The sequence below is a fragment of the Cuculus canorus genome, chromosome 18 (genome assembly GCF_017976375.1).
Source record: "Cuculus canorus isolate bCucCan1 chromosome 18, bCucCan1.pri, whole genome shotgun sequence".
Taxonomy (NCBI): domain Eukaryota; kingdom Metazoa; phylum Chordata; class Aves; order Cuculiformes; family Cuculidae; genus Cuculus; species Cuculus canorus.
This window is the reverse complement of record NC_071418.1, coordinates 10,448,231-10,467,490: the sequence shown is the minus strand read 5'-3', so window position 1 is coordinate 10,467,490 and position 19,260 is coordinate 10,448,231. Positions and strand designations below refer to the sequence as shown.

Genomic DNA, 19,260 nt, shown 5'->3' with positions numbered 1-19,260 from the left:
TATTTGGAGACCCCAGCACTGACAATTTAGGTGACATTTCCAGTCTTTCAAAAGCAAGAAAAAGATCATCAGAAATGAGCTTGAATTGCAAGTTTTCCTACTTAGGGCCAGAACACACTGGAATGTTTTACAGAGTAGTTGGTGTTGCTCCTGCTGCACCACTAATAATTACATTACGGATGTCAACAGTTAATTACTCTGACAACTAACTTTACTTCCCCTTGTGCTTTTTCCACATCAGACAGACTCCAAAGGGGGAAAACGCAGCAGGTTTTCTCCTAAAATCACAGACCAAAAAGGTTACAAATGAATCCGCGTGGATGGATTTACTCCTAGTTCCATATGGGATATTTTCAGGTACTTTCTGGCACACAGTGCAAGGGAAGAACCAAAGGCAAATGAAAATCTCAGTAGGCCATGTAACACACAAAGTGGTTGAGTAGTTTTTATTGCAGCTTTTAATAAGAGAGTCTAACAGTAGAATTTGAAGAATCTTAGCGAAACTAGGAACGCCTCCCACAACAGATACTGGGAGCTCAGCTGCGCCCAGTCTAAACATAACCAATCTTGCGGACAGTTTGGGGAAAGGTTTTGCGCATCCCCATGCACTTCTCCTGATCAATGAAGAGTGTGTTGGCTTTGGCAGCCAAGTCGTGCTCCAGGGTCGACTTGAGATGAGCCAGCTTCTGCAGCGTGTCCTCAGCATCTCTCAGCCGATGCTGAAGGGTATGGACCGTCTCATCGATTTCATAGACTTCTTTGACAAGGCTGGAAAACAACAAGGAACCTTCGTTAATGATGCCAGTACAGAAGGTGGTTTCTAGCATGGCCCCTCAGGCACAGGATTCCCTTTCAGGCAATCTCAGACTGTCTCAAACCCTTCATTTTCAGCAGAAGAATGGGAAAGCTGGGGGCACAGCTCCTCTGGACCTCAGCACGCTGGCATGGCTAAGCCTGCTCTAAGTTTTTGGCAAGGCTCAGCCAGGTCTCCCAGAGCAGCTTGTGCCACCAAGAAGAGGGATGGGCAGCTGTGGTTTACTGTTCCCATGCGGTTTTGCGGATTCGTCGGTTCCCCCTCCTGGATTTCCCTGTGTAGGGGTCTGCCCCACAGCCACGGATGCCCACGCAGCAAGGCGGGACAGCTGGGAGAGGCTGGAAGGGAATGTGAAACAAGTGGAGAAAGGGAATGACCAATGGCATGTGAGATGCTCAACTGACTCAGGGCTGGGTTTAAATTGCTTTTAAAAGGCTCCGCATGGAGTCAAAGGCAGAGGGTCCCCAGGAGGAAGTGTGAGGCTCAAGGTGCTGCCAGGCACTCAGGGCAGCCTGCTCCTGTAGAACCCCTTGGGATGCAATCCCAACCATCTCACTGTGTCCCTGCAAGGATTTCCAATGTCCCAGGGGAGGAGAAGACAGCTCTTCTTGCTCCTCCCTATGGTGCACCCTTTCTTGCAGTTACCCAGCAGAATGGAGCTAAGCTCTCTCAGTGTGGGACTGTTGGAGAGCAAAGGGCTTATCCTCTGCTGCTGACCCCGCACTCCTTCCTTACCGCAGCTGGGCGTTGTCCCGGCACAGCTCTACGTTTGGTCTCCACGTGCGCTCATCCAGACGGGTCTGAGCCACTTTAAAGGGAGCCATTTTGTCTCTAATACATTTTCGAATGGCTTCGATGTACATCTTCATCTGGAATATTTCCTGCAGTGTCTGGCGTGAAAAGAAACACATGCATAAATTAAAAAATATGTTCTCAAATGACTACATCGTTTCCCTTTTCTCCTGACCGTCTGCAGAATAGAACAGGTTCAAGAAGCAGACCCTGGGCTCACAGCACCGTCACCCTGCCACAGATCAGTGCAGTAGAGATTTCTCTTCTGGAAAAAGCCTCTCTTTGCTGTTGCTGTCACATCAGAGGAGGTTTGGGAGCAGTGATGGATTTATTGATTTACCACTTCCAAAAATTACTGCTGCAGGAACTGATCACCCGTCAACAGCAACTAGCAGAGGGAAGTTTTTTAGTGGATCCTCATCCAAGCACATGGCAGCAGCCCCCGGTGCTGCCAGCCCAGCCTCCTCTGTGCTAATCAATACGATGTTTCCCAATGCCATGCCCGGTTCAGGAAGCTTTCCCTGAGACCCACCAGTCCGGGCCATGTGCCCATCCCTCATCTCCACTTCCTCTGCTTGGCAGAGCAATGCAGAAACACACAGGAACCCAAACACAGGGTGCTGAGACTGAAAGCGCATCTTTGGAGGAGCAGCGAGCCTGCAAAGCACTCAGCAGGGACCCCAGCAGGGGCCCAGCCAAGACTTCCAGCAGGGAAGCCAGCACTTCTGCAGTACCAGGAGACGCAACCAGCACTGGCATTTTCTGCTACGAATCCTTGTGCTGCTCTTCTCCCAGAGGCTGGTGGAGCACTGGGACAGCTCCCGGGGAAGCAATCACGCCGCCAGGACTGACAATATCCCAGCAGCATTTGGCCAATGCCCTTAGCCCCACAGTGTGAACGTTCAGGTGTCCTGTGCGGGGACAGGACTTGGACTCGATGACATTGGTGGGTCCCTTCCAACCCAGGACATTCTATGAGTCCACGTTTCTATGAAAATACAGTATTCCTTGAGATGAAATTACAGTGCCAACTCATCCAGCTCTAAGAGAGTCCCTACTGAGGGACATTGAATTTCTAACAGAAAAGGATGCTATAACCAGCGACCGTTCCTCTTCCTGGGCCAAATCCGCATGGAGGATGGTGTCGCCAGGAAATGACAGTGTCACACCGAAAGGGAGGAGTCCAAGCTACCTTGCTCAGATGGGTCTGAATCCTGTCCTTGGCATCGGCTGTCTCAGCGATGCGGTTGCTGAAGGCGACGTTCACCTCATTGAACTGGCACATCATCTCGTTGGCCGTCACCGCCAGCAGATCTCTGATGTTATTCCGCATCTTGGCAGAGGCTGCCCGTTCCTTCTGGGAGCGGAGGATGTTGCCATCTGTGAACTTGGCCCATGACTCTGGCAAGGAGATCCTGTGGGTGGAAGGAGAGGCTCCTGGTTAGCCCGTGCTGCTAAAGCTGTCCATGGAGCCTACCAGGGAGCAGCGTGGATTAAGTGTTGATTAATCCACGCTCCTAATTGGACCATATGTGAGTGAAATATCTGAACATCATTGGTTCAATAATGCTTATCAAACGATGCCATATTCTTGAAGACAACTGTGATACTTATGAAAGCTAGAATGAAAGACTCCCACAGACAAATAGAGGTTTGAATCCATCTCGCATTTAGATGCTGAAGGCGTTTAAGTGCCCAGAGATTCAGACCTGCCACAAAGTGCCTGCGCCTGTGTGAGCAGCAGCTTTCTCCTCACAGCCCTTTGCCACTCAAGGCGTATCTCTGCAAGTGCTGATTTGGGTCACCATTCATTTACCACAAAGCCAAAGCGCAATTCCTGGCGCCCAAAAGCAGCTGAACTCTATCAGCTGAACAGGACCATGTTCTCTTGTTCTTTATCTTCTATGTCGCTTTGGCTCCCTGCCAGGCCCTCTCTGTGAGGGTGGGGAGGCCCTGGCCCAGGTTGCCCAGGGAAGCGGTGGCTGCCCCATCCCTGGAGATGTTGAAGGCCAGGATGGATGGGCTTGGAGCAACCGGATCCAGCGGGAGGTGTCCCTGCCCATGGCGGGAGGTGTCCCTGCCCATGGCAGGGGGTGCAACTGCACAGACTAGAATGTCCCCTCCAACCCAACCTATTCCAGGACTGTATCACCCTGGGGACAGCCTGCTTCTCGCAAACTGCTTGGTGTGCACTTACGTGGCATCAATTCGCTCCACCCCTCGGTAGAAGTTGATGCCTTCAGAGGTGTTCCTCAGCTGGTGGCACCTTTCATCGATGCGGTGGGCCACCTGCTTGTCAGCCAGGTCCTTCTCCAGCTCATGCTGGGCCATCCTGTTAGACCTTCAACATGGAAACAATGGCCGTCAGTGAGGATGGAGGGGTGGAACAGCTCCCTCCCCATTCCACTCCCCCACAGCTCCTGCTTGGGCAGCAATATCCTCCCATGAGCATCATCACCACCTTCCCATGGAGGCTGCATGGGTTTTACACCTGCACGATGTGGGTAGAGGTCAGGCCCTGCTGCGGGGGTCACACCACAACTGCAAATGCTTATCGGCCCTATGGCATGAGGTAAGGAGCTCCTTACCTGAGCTGGTCATTTGCCATATCCAGGCACTGCCGCATCCTTTCCTGGCACGACCTGATGACATGGACTTCCTGGGCAAAGGAAACATGACCCCGTCAGTGTCCATACACCATCATCCTGGTCACACCCATCCCCTCAGACCTCTCCAACCTTGCACATAGCAAGAACTTGCCCGGTTGTCTTTCTGCCCAAAGCAAACAGGCAAGGAGTGGAGAAAGTACCTCCCAAAACTCAGCCTACGCAGCTGAGCCTGTGTGCGGTGACTGGGAGGGGACAGAAGGGCGCTGTGGCCACTGCCGTGACCTTTGCATTCACTTTCAGGGTAGGGTGATAAACATGGTTTCATCTTGACATCCGTGTCAAGTAGTGGTTAGTTCTATTGCACTAAGGGGGACTGAGGAGCCAGTTGGAGAAAAAGGCTGCAAACCCCTTTGAAGGCAGTTTAGGCAAAAATAGCTTTAAAAGGTGATCTGAGTTGCCAATCTTACCGTGAGAAGCTGTTTCTCCACGTCATCATGGACTAGGTCGATGCCCAGCCTCTTGTCACGGTGGAGCAAGCACTGCTCCGCAACCTGTTGGGGACAAGCCGTCAGTGCTGGCTGTAGGGGCAGGGTTCCCCACAGGGACAATCCCCACCTCAAGTGATGGAAGCAAAGAAAAGATAGGTGGACACAGAGGTGACAGCAGGGGAAAGAACTGCCCCTGGCAGCTGCTTTAGCTGGCAACAAGCAGCCAAGCTGCAGCGTCGGCATTGGATCAACATGAGGGAGTGCACGTGTCCCCCATGCAACCACAGCTGAATGCAGGGACCTGTGTCAGCCTCGATGCCGACCTTGCCAGAGCCTCGTAGCAAGACGTGGGCTTTTGTCTCCCAAATCAGGACTTTGGATATACCGCTCATAAATATATTTGGTCCAACAAATACTGTTCTGATGTGCTCGGTGTGTGCAGGGGGGAGATGCAGCAGATGACAAGGGGTTTCTTTATGGCTAACTTAACTAATGGTCTCTTAATAAAAACTTTCTAGAAGTTACAAAGCTGCAAGGAAACTTCATTTAAGCTTTGAACGGCTGCAGCTATTTCAGCAGTAGGGTACAGCCTGCAGCTCACCGCACAGGGTGCTTACCTGTAGAGGGGCCTCTGTCTTGGCCAAGGCTCTCTCCAGTTCTCTTATCTCACCCGTGAGCGCGTTGGTCTCCTTGACCATCTCATCCAGCTCACGGTAGAGCTCTGTTTTCCAAAATTTCATGTCATTGATGCGCACTTGAAGGGTTTTAGAGCTTTCTTCCTGTGTTTTCTTTGTCTGCCGGTTTTTATCCTGAATGAGGCGGGAGGTATCAAGCCTCAGAAGCTCGGCTGACTGCCGGCAAGCCTTTGACTCTTTGTAGTTGGTCTGGTTGGACTTGTGCCAGTCGTCAGTGGTGTAGCGGGGGAAGAGGGTTGTTCTGCTGGAAATCAATGGAACCCCCTTGCTGCTGGTTGACTCCTGGGGAGTCTTGGAATAGGGAGCCAAAGTGGGCTCGATAGTGGCTGGTTTGTAGTAGGCACTGGGTACCCGAGGGAGCTTGCAGCTCTGAGGCAATGGGTACGAAGGCAAATGGTTCTTATTGCGTGAACCCACGGTGCTGATGGCAGGAAGAAAGCCATTAGATGTTGATCTTGGATGGGCGCGTGTTGCGCCTAAGGGAGAGCCGATAAATTCCATTCTTGAACTCTGCTATGCAGATCTGTGTCCTGCGCAGGGGAGAAGATGGAGAAAGACAACCACACTCAGTCAGCTCCTGCACTTGCGTTCCTTCTTACAGCAACTCATGCAACTCCTGCCTAGAGGTTCCATTGCTCCTCCTGGACTACCCTGATCTCTTTGCACGTGTAGGCGAGTTGAGAGGTCGGCTTCTTCTAAAAATCATAGAACCGGGGCAGAACTTCTAGCAGCTTCCAGCACTGAGAGGGGCTCCAGGAACGCTAGGCACTGACTTTTTCCAAGGATATGGAGCCATGGGACAAGGGGGAATGGCTTTAAATTGGAAGGGGAAAGATTTAGATTAGACATCAGGAAGAAATTCTTCATGGTGAGGCCGGGGAGGCCCTGGCCCAGGTTGCCCAAAGAAGCTGTGTCCGCCCCATCCCTGGAGGTGTTTGAGGCCAGGTTGGATGGGGCTTTGAGCAAAATCCTTCAGTGAGAGGTGTCCCTGCCCTTGGAAGAGGGGTGGAAACTGGATGGGCTTTGAGGCCCCTTCCAACCCAAATTATTCCATGATTCTACAATTCTATGAAAAAGGAGGAAAACCCTTGGCTATGGACCAGAGTAACATTTCCCTGCCTTCCAGCTGAAATAAATGCCCCTGCGTGCCCCTCAGGATAAGTCACTCCAGGGTAACAGCTTCTGCCACTTGGACCACCAACACATAACAGGAGCCCCTGCCCACCTTTTAGGGTACGCCTGACTGAAATAAGAGATGACGGAGATTGGCAGAAATCCCTGCTTTTTGGGTCCCTCCCCCTCAGCTAAAGCTCATGCTCACCGTTAGGTGCCTGGGTGTGGGGTACACTCCGGCGGTTTGAGGGTGCCCGGGTGCTGCTGCTCACTGCTGCGCTACCGGACTGAGTGGCAGCACCGCTCGGCACTGTAATATCCCCTCTGCCCTTTGTGACACGCGCGACCAGGGGAGCGGTGCCCTCTGTGACACGCAACCAGGGCAGCGTTGCCATGGGCGCAGGGCACTGGGTTCTGGCGGGGGGACTCCCTGCAGCTCCCATGGCAACCTGATGCAGCCACTGGGCAACCCAGTGCTCTGGAAGGTCAACCCGGTGACACCTCTGGGCAAGAAAAGACCCTCACGTGTCTTCCTAGTTCCTGTCCTGGACAACCTACTGCCCTTGCTGGACAACTTGGTGTTCTCGGTGGGCAACCCAGGGCCACCTCTGGGCAACTCAGTGCACCCTAGGGGCAATTTAGTGCTATGATTCATGGTTTGACACGCGTTTTATGGTGGAGCTCTACTGCGCCTCCAAACAACACCCATGCATGTGTATCTGTAAATCATAGAATCATGGAATGGTTTGGGTCAAAAGGGATCTAAATCCTCATCTAGTTCCAACCCCCGTGACATGGGCAGGGACACCTCCTAGTGGATCTGGCTGCCACGAGCCCCATCCGAGATGGCCTTGAAGACCTCCCCGCATGGGGCAGCCACCACTGCTCTGGGCAACCTGGGCCAGGGCCTCCCCATCCTCACAGCAAAACATTTCTTCCCGAGATGTCATCTCAATCTCCCTGATCATGAGCCCCTCCCCAGCATTCCTAGAGCCCGTTTCCCTACTGGAGGCTGCTCTAAGTTCTCCCTGGAGCCTTCTCTTCTCCAGGCTGAACAACCTCAACTCTCTCAGCCTGTCGTTGTACAGGAGATGCTCCAGCCATTGGATCATCTCCATGGCCTCCTCTGGACGTGCTCCAACAGCTCCATGTCCTTCCTGTGCTGAGGACCCCAGAACTGGATGCAGGGCTGCAGGTGGGTTCTCAGCAGAGCAGAGCAGAGGGGAAAAATCCAACCCCCCAGACATTCACAGAGAGAAATAATTATCTGAATAAGTATTTCCAGCTGAAGAGCTGCGGAACATTCTCCACCTTGTGCGCATGTCCCCAGCTGGCAGTGAGGAGGGCTCAGGGAGCTGCCGAGATGTGGCCCTTTCCACGGCACATGGTGGGATATGCATCATTTAAGAGAAATCCCTTCTTTCTGGGTCCCTCCCCCTCAGCTAAAGCGCATGCTCACCGTTAGGTGCCTGGGTGTGGGGTACACTCCGGCGGTTTGAGGGTGCCCGGGTGCTGCTGCTCACTGCTGCGCTACCGGACTGAGTGGCAGCACCGCTCGGCACTGTAATATCCCCTCTGCCCTTTGTGACACGCGTGACCAGGGGAGCGGTGCCCTCTGTGACACGCAACCAGGGCAGCGTTGCCATGGGCGCAGGGCACTGGGTTCTGGCGGGGGGACTCCCTGCAGCTCCCATGGCAACCTGATGCAGCCACTGGGCAACCCAGTGCTCTGGAAGGTCAACCCGGTGACACCTCTGGGCAAGAAAAGACCCTCACGTGTCTTCCTAGTTCCTGTCCTGGACAACCTCCTGCCCTTGCTGGACAACTTGGTGTCCTTGGTGGGCAACCCAGGGCCACCTCTGGGCAACTCAGGGGCAATCTAGTGCTATGATTCATGGTTTGACACGCATTTTATGGAGAATAAAAGGCTCCGTGGAGACCTTAGAGCAGCTTCCAGTGCTGAAAGGGGCTGCAGGAAAGCTGGGGAGGCACTTTTTCCAAGGGTATGGAGTGATGGGATGAGGGGGAATGGCTTTAAATTGGAAGGGAGAAGACCTGGATCAGCCATCAGGAAGAAATTCTTCATGGTGAGGACGGGGAGGCCCTGGCCCAGGTTGCCCAGAGCGGTGGTGGCTGCCCCATCCCTGGAGTTGTTCCAGGCCAGGTTCGATGGGGCTTTGAGCCCAGTGATGCTGTGAGAGATGCCGCTGCCCGTGGCAGGGGATTGGAACTGGGTGGGCTTGGAAGTCTCTTCCAACCCAAACCGTTCCATGATTCTATGAAAACATCCTCAAGCCACCGTGGTGCCCAAGCTATTGGGTTTTGCATGTTTGGCTTCAGCAGTCCCAGCCGTGACCCCTTTTTCAGTCTCCTCCAGAGTTCCAAGAGCGGCCGCTGATGCTCTTAGCGTGATGCTGCTCCATCCCCTGCAGCTCCCTGCTGAGGGACACAGCAGATGCTGCAAGTCTGCACGGACTCGAAGAACAACTGGAACAAGATCATGTGAAAGAAATATCACAGGGTGTTTGCCTCGGTCTGGGGATTTTATCTAAGCATTTCCTGCTGGCTCTCCCAGAGGCTGAATCTGGGGCTCGCTGGGCTTTGGTTGGAGCCAGGGCACCTATTCCTCTGCTCCTATCCTGACCAAATCTTCCTTAGTGTTTTGCCAAAGTTTTTTCCCTCCCTTTTTGATTTCCTCCTCGTAGCAACAAGTTTGCATTTTTTTTTTTTTTCCCTGAATGCTGATGCTGTTTTGGGAATTCTCTCTCCCTGGGGCATAATGAGCTGCATTAGCAATGCATTCTACTAAATACTTCCAGGCTCACTCCTGACTAGCCTGGTGGTGTCCCTCTCCCCCCCTTACACCCAGTTTAAATCTCTGTTTAGGAGCCCTGCTGGATTTCTGATGGGGATTTTTGTACCCCTACGAGACACGCGTGCCCCATCCTGGGTAAGGAAGCCTGGAGATGCACGGGCCAGTCCACCATCAAAAAGCCCAAAGTTTTGCTCCTCACAGCAGGTTTGGAGCCAGGCATTAATCAACTGATTCTTCTTGATCTCTCCCTCTTTGTTCCTTATTGTTGGAATGGAGGTAAACACTCCTTGTGCCCCAGAGCCCTTCACCATTTACCCAGAGCCCTGAAGTCCCTCTAAATTGCCCTCAGCTTCCTCCTCTCTATGTCACTGTGGCCTCTTTGAAACACTGGCAGAGGGTAATAACCTGTGGGTTTCCCCAGGGAAGGCAGTTTTCTAGGGCTGTCTTTCCCCGAGGCCCCCGGCAGGCAGCAGCCCTCCCTGGGCAGCGGGTGCGCTCTGCAGACAGGGCCCTCTGCTCCCTTCAGAAGGGATCCCCCAAGACAATCCCTCTCCCCTTCTTTTTCTCAGAGGTTGTTTTGGTGTTCTTCTGAGGATGGCGCAGCGTAGGGAATGCTTCTAGGCCGTGGGAGCCATCCTCTTGGTCTGCGGGGATTGGTTCCGCTTGCAGTGCTTCGTATTTATTCTGCGAGGGAACCTGGGGGTTTGCTGTGTGAATGGGGACAACAGGCTTTCTGCTGCGGGCAGGAACTTGCTGCCATTCCCCATCTCTTTTCTCCTCAGCGTTGCAGTTGCTGGATGGGCAGGTCACAGCTGTGCTTGCTCTGGCAGCTGCTCAGCCTGTGAGAGCGCTGCTCCACTGCTCTCTTTCCCTCTCACGCTCCCTGACAGGCCTCAGTGCGGTTCCTTCCTCCCTCAGCTCTGCCACCAAGCAGAGGAGTTCCCCCACGCCAGCACAGCTCCCACAAGTGAAGTCGGTGCCGGTGGTGGGATTCCGTGTGGGAGGGGGCGCTCCCTGCAGCCCAGTGTCTGGGTGGCTGCATGTGCCACCGAGGCTCCATCCATCCTGGCTGGTGCGGCACCTGGAGCAGCTTTAATTGTATGCCAGGTGGCCACCATGGTCCTCAGTCCCTTCCGGACGGCCTCCAGCCACTCTCTTCGCCCTCCCTGCTCAAAGTGCCGCTCAAACTGCCCCCTTTTTCCAACACGCTCTGCACCTGTTCGTCCTGCCTGGGTTTTCCTGGGCTTTCCCTGCCTCTGGGAAGAGCCCCACGGCTACAAGTTGTCACCCCGCCGCAGTGCTCACCGTCCTGCTGCTGGATGTCATCGAAAGAGCGACATTATAATAAATATATTAATATACTGTTCACACGGGTCTTGGCAGGCTTTGATTTCACCCAAATTCGTATCAGACACCTCCAGGACGTTCCGTTGGAACAAGTCCAGAGGAGGCCATGGTGATGATCTGGGGGCTGGAGCACCTCCCATATGAAGCCAGACTGAAAGAGTTTGGGTTGTTCAGCCTGGAGAAGAGAAGGGTCCAGGGAGACCTTAGAGCAGCTTTGACTACTGAAAGGGGCTCCAGGAAAGCTGGGGAGGGGCTCTTGATCAGGGGCTGAATAGTTTTGAGCTGAAAGAGGAGAGACTGAGATGAGATCTTAGGAAGAAATGTTTTGCTGTGAGGGTGGGGAGGCCCTGGCCCAGGCTGCCCAGAGCAGTGGTGGCTGCCCCATCCCTGGAGGGGTTCAAGTCAGGTTCGATGGGGCTTAGAGCAACCTGATCCAGTGGGAGGTGTTCCTGCCCGCAGCAGTGGGTGGAACTGGATGGGCTTTAAGGTCCCTTCCAACACGAACCATTCCATCGTTCAACTGATTTTCTTTTCTTAGGCAACAAAACTGCCCAAGCTCCTTTCTGAAGAGCTTCTTGATAGACTGGCCCTGTCTGTTGGACTGGATCCTGGGCTGATCGAAAGCTCGGCTTGCATCAAGTAACACTGCCGTGGGTTTATGAATTTATTGTCCATCCTCCAGCCAGTAAACAATTAGTTTTCAAACCCGGCTCTGCAGGGTTTATCGGAATGATGCAGGAGAGTGGAAAGATGGCTGAGGGTTGCAAAGGAATGTCCACAAGGTAACTGTCTCAGCAAATTGGCTGAGACGGCCAGCACGAAACCAGCAATAGAAGCAGGCACGGTCATTCTCCAGAGTGATGGCATTTAAAGACACTAAACAACCCGTCAGCACAGAGGCGGCTGAGGCAGAGGGGCATGAGAAGGCTGAGCAATGACAGCAAAGCATTTGATGGTGGGAAAGAAAAGGCATCTCTCACACAGAAGCAGGAAAGCAGGACGATTGGATAGTATACCTGGCATACATCAAAGGCAGAGGATGCTCAGCTGCAACCTCTGGAACAACCGTGCAGTGACTGAATGGAGCAGCTTGACTCCCCAGCAGCTCAGTCATGGGAGGCACAGCCATCGCGGTGCAGCAGACCCTGCCAGAAGCTACGCGTCTATTGGAATGTCATGCAAAATCCTCTCCCTAGAGACCCGTTTAAACCTGAGTGTTGTGGCTGGGCCGGCTCACATCGTGAGTGCCCACAGGAAATACTGGAAGAAGGGAGTTAAAAAAGGCTCAAAGCGGAGCACACGTGGGATTAGACAGTCCAAGGGCTTGGGAGGGATTTTAGAGTACCAGCTACCAGAAGTAGTAACATCACTATTGCTAACTCATGGAAAGCTGGTGTGGAGAGAACAAACACCCCAGGGGACCTGGGCATTCACTGATGTCTGGGAAATCTGCTGGAGGAAAACGGAAAGTACCTGTGAACGAAATGATAGAAACTACAACTGAAATGGAGTGAAGCATTATCCCTCCAAAAATTCAAACGCTCCTTAAGATGGTTGTGATTTACAGGAAGAGAGCAGGCACCGTGGCAGTCAGGGTGGCTGATTCATTCCTTTGTCTTCAAAGGGCTTTGGTGCTCCCACCAACAGATGACACCCAAGAGGTAAAATTAGGAAGCAACCCATACTCATCAAAACTAAAAGCACAGCATTTTCTTCAATTAGGTGGTCTGAAGCGCTTCCTTATTTGGAGACCCCAGCACTGACAATTTAGGTGACATTTCCAGTCTTTCAAAAGCAAGAAAAAGATCATCAGAAATGAGCTTGAATTGCAAGTTTTCCTACTTAGGGCCAGAACACACTGGAATGTTTTACAGAGTAGTTGGTGTTGCTCCTGCTGCACCACTAATAATTACATTACGGATGTCAACAGTTAATTACTCTGACAACTAACTTTACTTCCCCTTGTGCTTTTTCCACATCAGACAGACTCCGAAGGGGGAAAACGCAGCAGGTTTTCTCCTAAAATCACAGACCAAAAAGGTTACAAATGAATCCGCGTGGATGGATTTACTCCTAGTTCCATATGGGATATTTTCAGGTACTTTCTGGCACACAGTGCAAGGGAAGAACCAAAGGAAAATGAAAATCTCAGTAGGCCACGTAACACACAAAGTGGTTGAGTAGTTTTTATTGCAGCTTTTAATAAGAGAGTCTAACAGTAGAATTTGAAGAATCTTAGCGAAACTAGGAACGCCTCCCACAACAGATACTGGGAGTTCAGCTGCGCCCAGTCTAAACATAACCAATCTTGCGGACAGTTTGGGGAAAGGTTTTGCGCATCCCCATGCACTTCTCCTGATCAATGAAGAGTGTGTTGGCTTTGGCAGCCAAGTCGTGCTCCAGGGTCGACTTGAGATGAGCCAGCTTCTGCAGCGTGTCCTCAGCATCTCTCAGCCGATGCTGAAGGGTATGGACCGTCTCATCGATTTCATAGACTTCTTTGACAAGGCTGGAAAACAACAAGGAACCTTCGTTAATGATGCCAGTACAGAAGTGGTTTCTAGCATGGCCCCTCAGGCACAGGATTCCCTTTCGGCAATCTCAGACTGTCTCAAACCCTTCATTTTCAGCAGAAGAATGGGAAAGCTGGGGGCACAGCTCCTCTGGACCTCAGCACGCTGGCATGGCTAAGCCTGCTCTAAGTTTTTGGCAAGGCTCAGCCAGGTCTCCCGGAGCAACTTGTGCCACCAAGAAGAGGGATGGGCAGCTGTGGTTTACTGTTCCCATGCGGTTTTGCGGATTCGTCGGTTCCCCCTCCTGGATTTCCCTGTGTAGGGGTCTACCCCACAGCCACGGATGCCCACGCAGCAAGGCGGGACAGCTGGGAGAGGCTGGAAGGGAATGTGAAACAAGTGGAGAAAGGGAAAGACCAATGGCATGTGAGATGCTCAACTGACTCAGGGCTGGGTTTAAATTGCTTTTAAAAGGCTCCGCATGGAGTCAAAGGCAGAGGGTCCCCAGGAGGAAGTGTGAGGCTCAAGGTGCTGCCAGGCACTCAGGGCAGCCTGCTCCTGTAGAACCCCTTGGGATGCAATCCCAACCATCTCACTGTGTCCCTGCAAGGATTTCCAATGTCCCAGGGGAGGAGAGGACAGCTCTTCTTGCTCCTTCCTATGGTGCACCCTTTCTTGCAGTTACCCAGCGGAATGGAGCTAAGCTCTCTCAATGTGGGACTGTTGGAGAGCAAAGGGCTTATCCTCTGCTGCTGACCCCGCACTCCTTCCTTACCGCAGCTGGGCGTTGTCCCGGCACAGCTCTACGTTTGGTCTCCACGTGCGCTCATCCAGACGGGTCTGAGCCACTTTAAAGGGAGCCATTTTGTCTCTAATACATTTTCGAATGGCTTCGATGTACATCTTCATCTGGAATATTTCCTGCAGTGTCTGGCGTGAAAAGAAACACATGCATAAATTAAAAAATATGTTCTCAAATGACTACATCGTTTCCCTTTTCTCCGACCGTCTGCAGAATAGAACAGGTTCAAGAAGCAGACCCTGGGCTCACAGCACCGTCACCCTGCCACAGATCAGTGCAGTAGAGATTTCTCTTCTGGAAAAAGCCTCTCTTTGCTGTTGCTGTCACATCAGAGGAGGTTTGGGAGCAGTGATGCATTTGTGGAATTACCACTTCCAAAAATTACTGCTGCAGGAACTGATCACCCGTCAACAGCAACTAACAGAGGGAAGTTTTTTAGTGGATCCTCATCCAAGCACATGGCAGCAGCCCCCGGTGCTGCCAGCCCAGCCTCCTCTGTGCTAATCAATACGATGTTTCCCAATGCCATGCCCGGTTCAGGAAGCTTTCCCTGAGATCCACCAGTCCGGGCCATGTGCCCATCCCTCATCTCCACTTCCTCTGCTTGGCAGAGCAATACAGAAGCACACAGGAACCCAAACACAGGGTGCTGAGACTGAAAGCGCATCTTTGGAGGAGCAGCGAGCCTGCAAAGCACTCAGCAGGGACCCCAGCAGGGGCCCAGCCAAGACTTCCAGCAGGGAAGCCAGCACTTCTGCAGTACCAGGAGACGCAACCAGCACTGGCATTTTCTGCTACGAATCCTTGTGCTGCTCTTCTCCCAGAGGCTGGTGGAGCACTGGGACAGCTCCCGGGGAAGCAATCACGCCGCCAGGACTGACAATATCCCAGCAGCATTTGGCCAATGCCCTCAGCCCCACAGTGTGAACGTTCAGGTGTCCTGTGCGGGGACAGGACTTGGACTCGATGACATTGGTGGGTCCCTTCCAACCCAGGACATTCTATGAGTCCACGTTTCTATGAAAATACAGTATCCCTTGAGATGAAATTACAGTGCCAACTCATCCAGCTCTAAGAGAGTCCCTACTGAGGGCATTGAATTTCTAACAGAAAAGGATGCTATAACCAGCGACCGTTCCTCTTCCTGGGCCAAATCCGCATGGAGGATGGTGTCGCCAGGAAATGACAGTGTCACACCGAAAGGGAGGAGTCCAAGCTACCTTGCTCAGATGGGTCTGAATCCTGTCCTTGGCATCGGCTGTCTCAGCGATGCGGTTGCTGAAGGCGACGTTCACCTCATTGAACTGGCACATCATCTCGTTGGCCGTCACCGCCAGCAGATCTCTGATGTTATTCCGCATCTTGGCAGAGGCTGCCCGTTCCTTCTGGGAGCGGAGGATGTTGCCATCTGTGAACTTGGCCCATGACTCTGGCAAGGAGATCCTGTGGGTGGAAGGAGAGGCTCCTGGTTAGCCCGTGCTGCTAAAGCTGTCCATGGAGCCTACCAGGGAGCAGCGTGGATTAAGTGTTGATTAATCCACGCTCCTAATTGGACCATATGTGAGTGAAATATCTGAACATCATTGGTTCAATAATGCTTATCAAACGATGCCATATTCTTGAAGACAACTGTGATACTTATGAAAGCTAGAATGAAAGACTCCCACAGACAAATAGAGGTTTGAATCCATCTCGCATTTAGATGCTTGAAGGCGTTTAAGTGCCCAGAGATTCAGACCTGCCACAAAGTGCCTGCGCCTGTGTGAGCAGCAGCTTTCTCCTCACAGCCCTTTGCCACTCAAGGCGTATCTCTGCAAGTGCTGATTTGGGTCACCATTCATTTATCACAAAGCCAAAGCGCAATTCCTGGCGCCCAAAAGCAGCTGAACTCTATCAGCTGAACAGGACCATGTTCTCTTGTTCTTTATCTTCTATGTCGCTTTGGCTCCCTGCCAGGCCCTCTCTGTGAGGGTGGGGAGGCCCTGGCCCAGGTTGCCCAGGGAAGCGGTGGCTGCCCCATCCCTGGAGGTGCTGAAGGCCAGGATGGATGGGCTTGGAGCAACCGGATCCAGCGGGAGGTGTCCCTGCCCATGGCGGGAGGTGTCCCTGCCCATGGCAGGGGGTGCAACTGCACAGACTAGAATGTCCCCTCCAACCCAACCTATTCCAGGGCTCTATCACCCTGGGGACAGCCTGCTTCTCGCAAACTGCTTGGTGTGCACTTACGTGGCATCAATTCGCTCCACCCCTCGGTAGAAGTTGATGCCTTCAGAGGTGTTCCTCAGCTGGTGGCACCTTTCATCGATGCGGTGGGCCACCTGCTTGTCAGCCAGGTCCTTCTCCAGCTCATGCTGGGCCATCCTGTTAGACCTTCAACATGGAAACAATGGCCGTCAGTGAGGATGGAGGGGTGGAACAGCTCCCTCCCCATTCCACTCCCCCACAGCTCCTGCTTGGGCAGCAATATCCTCCCATGAGCATCATCACCACCTTCCCATGGAGGCTGCATGGGTTTTACACCTGCACGATGTGGGTAGAGGTCAGGCCCTGCTGCGGGGGTCACACCACAACTGCAAATGCTTATCGGCCCTATGGCATGAGGTAAGGAGCTCCTTACCTGAGCTGGTCATTTGCCATATCCAGGCACTGCCGCATCCTTTCCTGGCACGACCTGATGACATGGACTTCCTGGGCAAAGGAAACATGACCCCGTCAGTGTCCATAGACCATCATCCTGGTCACACCCATCCCCTCAGACCTCTCCAACCTTGCACATAGCAAGAACTTGCCCGGTTGTCTTTCTGCCCAAAGCAAACAGGCAAGGAGTGGAGAAAGTACCTCCCAAAACTCAGCCTATGCAGCTGAGCCTGTGTGCGGTGACTGGGAGGGGACAGAAGGGCGCTGTGGCCACTGCTGTGACCTTTGCATTCACTTTCAGGGTAGGGTGATAAACATGGTTTCATCTTGACATCCGTGTCAAGTAGTGGTTAGTTCTATTGCACTAAGGGGGACTGAGGAGCCAGTTGGAGAAAAAGGCTGCAAACCCCTTTGAAGGCAGTTTAGGCAAAAATAGCTTTAAAAGGTGATCTGAGTTGCCAATCTTACCGTGAGAAGCTGTTTCTCCACGTCATCATGGACTAGGTCGATGCCCAGCCTCTTGTCACGGTGGAGCAAGCACTGCTCCGCAACCTGTTGGGGACAAGCCGTCAGTGCTGGCTGTAGGGGCAGGGTTCCCCACAGGGACAATCCCCACCTCAAGTGATGGAAGCAAAGAAATGATAGGTGGACACAGAGGTGACAGCAGGGGAAAGAACTGCCCCTGGCAGCTGCTTTAGCTGGCAACAAGCAGCCAAGCTGCAGCGTTGGCATTGGATCAACATGAGGGAGTGCACGTGTCCCCCATGCAACCACAGCTGAATGCAGGGACCTGTGTCAGCCTCGATGCCGACCTTGCCAGAGCCTCGTAGCAAGACATGGGCTTTTGTCTCCCAAATCAGGACTTTGGATATACCGCTCATAAATATATTTGGTCCAACAAATACTGTTCTGATGTGCTCGGTGTGTGCAGGGGGGAGATGCAGCAGATGACAAGGGGTTTCTTTATGGCTAACTTAACTAATGGTCTCTTAATAAAAACTTTCTAGAAGTTACAAAGCTGCAAGGAAACTTCATTTAAGCTTTGAACGGCTGCAGCTATTTCAGCAGTAGGGTACAGCCTGCAGCCCACGGCACAGGGTGCTTACCTGCAGAGGGGCCTCTGTCTTGGCCAAGGCTCTCTCCAGTTCTCTTATCTCACCCGTGAGCGCGTTGGTCTCCTTGACCATCTCATCCAGCTCACGGTAGAGCTCTGTTTTCCAAAATTTCATGTCATTGATGCGCACTTGAAGGGTTTTAGAGCTTTCTTCCTGTGTTTTCTTTGTCTGCCAGTTTTTATCCTGAATGAGGCGGGAGGTATCAAGCCTCAGAAGCTCGGCTGACTGCCGGCAAGTCTTTGACTCTTTGTAGTTGGTCTGATTGGACTTGTGCCAGTCGTCAGTGGTGTAGCGGGGGAAGAGGGTTGTTCTGCTGGAAATCAATGGAACCCCCTTGCTGCTGGTTGACTCCTGGGGAGTCTTGGAATAGGGAGCCAAAGTGGGCTCGATAGTGGCTGGTTTGTAGTAGGCACTGGGTACCCGAGGGAGCTTGCAGCTCTGAGGCAATGGGTACGAAGGCAAATGGTTCTTATTGCGTGAACCCACGGTGCTGATGGCAGGAAGAAAGCCATTAGATGTTGATCTTGGATGGGCGGGTGTTGCGCCTAAGGGAGAGCCGATAAATTCCATTCTTGAACTCTGCTATGCAGATCTGTGTCCTGCGCAGGGGAGAAGATGGAGAAAGACAACCACACTCAGTCAGCTCCTGCACTTGCGTTCCTTCTTACAGCAACTCATGCAACTCCTGCCTAGAGGTTCCATTGCTCCTCCTGGACTACCCTGATCTCTTTGCACGTGTAGGCGAGTTGAGAGGTCGGCTTCTTCTAAAAATCATAGAACCGGGGCAGACCTTCTAGCAGCTTCCAGCACTGAGAGGGGCTCCAGGAACACTAGGCACTGACTTTTTCCAAGGATATGGAGCCATGGGACAAGGGGGAATGGCTTTAAATTGGAAGGGGAAAGATTTAGATTAGACATCAGGAAGAAATTCTTCATGGTGAGGCCGGGGAGGCCCTGGCCCAGGTTGCCCAAAGAAGCTGTGTCCGCCCCATCCCTGGAGGTGTTTGAGGCCAGGTTGGATGGGGCTTTGAGCAAAATCCTTCAGTGAGAGGTGTCCCTGCCCTTGGAAGAGGGGTGGAAACTGGATGGGCTTTGAGGCCCCTTCCAACCCAAATTATTCCATGATTCTACAATTCTATGAAAAAGGAGGAAAACCCTTGGCTATGGACCAGAGTAACATTTCCCTGCCTTCCAGCTGAAATAAATGCCCCTGCGTGCCCCTCAGGATAAGTCACTCCAGGGTAACAGCTTCTGCCACTTGGACCACCAACACATAACAGGAGCCCCTGCCCACCTTTTAGGGTACGCCTGGCTGAAATAAGAGATGACGGAGATTGGCAGAAATCCCTGCTTTTTGGGTCCCTCCCCCTCAGCTAAAGCTCATGCTCACCGTTAGGTGCCTGGGTGTGGGGTACACTCCGGCGGTTTGAGGGTGCCCGGGTGCTGCTGCTCACTGCTGCGCTACCGGACTGAGTGGCAGCACCGCTCGGCACTGTAATATCCCCTCTGCCCTTTGTGAC

General features: G+C 52.8%; 2 protein-coding genes across 2 annotated transcripts; both read right to left on the bottom strand.

Annotated features, from left to right (window-relative positions):
- Window positions 1-457: 457 nt before the first annotated feature.
- Window positions 458-5,899, bottom strand: LOC128853990 (tektin-3-like). The gene is made up of 7 exons (XM_054083443.1): window positions 5,321-5,899; window positions 4,683-4,766; window positions 4,195-4,265; window positions 3,804-3,947; window positions 2,799-3,021; window positions 1,550-1,704; window positions 458-768 (listed from the first exon to the last, which is right to left on the bottom strand). Exons 1-7 carry the CDS (start codon window positions 5,897-5,899, stop codon window positions 552-554), a joined length of 1,473 nt encoding a protein of 490 aa, XP_053939418.1. The 3' UTR covers window positions 458-551.
- A 6,868-nt stretch (window positions 5,900-12,767) lies between these two features.
- Window positions 12,768-18,310, bottom strand: LOC128853991 (tektin-3-like). Its single transcript, XM_054083444.1, has 7 exons — window positions 17,732-18,310; window positions 17,094-17,177; window positions 16,606-16,676; window positions 16,215-16,358; window positions 15,209-15,431; window positions 13,962-14,116; window positions 12,768-13,182 (listed from the first exon to the last, which is right to left on the bottom strand). The coding sequence occupies exons 1-7, from the start codon at window positions 18,308-18,310 to the stop codon at window positions 12,966-12,968; spliced, it is 1,473 nt and encodes a 490-aa protein (XP_053939419.1). The 3' UTR covers window positions 12,768-12,965.
- Between the last annotated feature and the right edge of the window lie 950 nt (window positions 18,311-19,260).

Bases quoted from the DNA above. Each gene is read 5' to 3' on its own strand.
- LOC128853990 (XM_054083443.1), bottom strand. From the start codon at position 5,899: ATGGAATTTATCGGCTCTCCCTTAGGCGCAACACGCGCCCATCCAAGA. The intron at 3,022-3,803 runs GTAAGTGCACAC...TTCCACCCACAG, and splicing joins GTGGAGCGAATTGATGCCAC to GATCTCCTTGCCAGAGTCAT. The intron at 1,705-2,798 runs GTAGCTTGGACT...TTTTCACGCCAG, and splicing joins TTCAGACCCATCTGAGCAAG to ACACTGCAGGAAATATTCCA.
- LOC128853991 (XM_054083444.1), bottom strand. From the start codon at position 18,310: ATGGAATTTATCGGCTCTCCCTTAGGCGCAACACCCGCCCATCCAAGA. The intron at 15,432-16,214 runs GTAAGTGCACAC...TTCCACCCACAG, and splicing joins GTGGAGCGAATTGATGCCAC to GATCTCCTTGCCAGAGTCAT. The intron at 13,183-13,961 runs GTAAGGAAGGAG...GTTGTTTTCCAG, and splicing joins CGGGACAACGCCCAGCTGCG to CCTTGTCAAAGAAGTCTATG.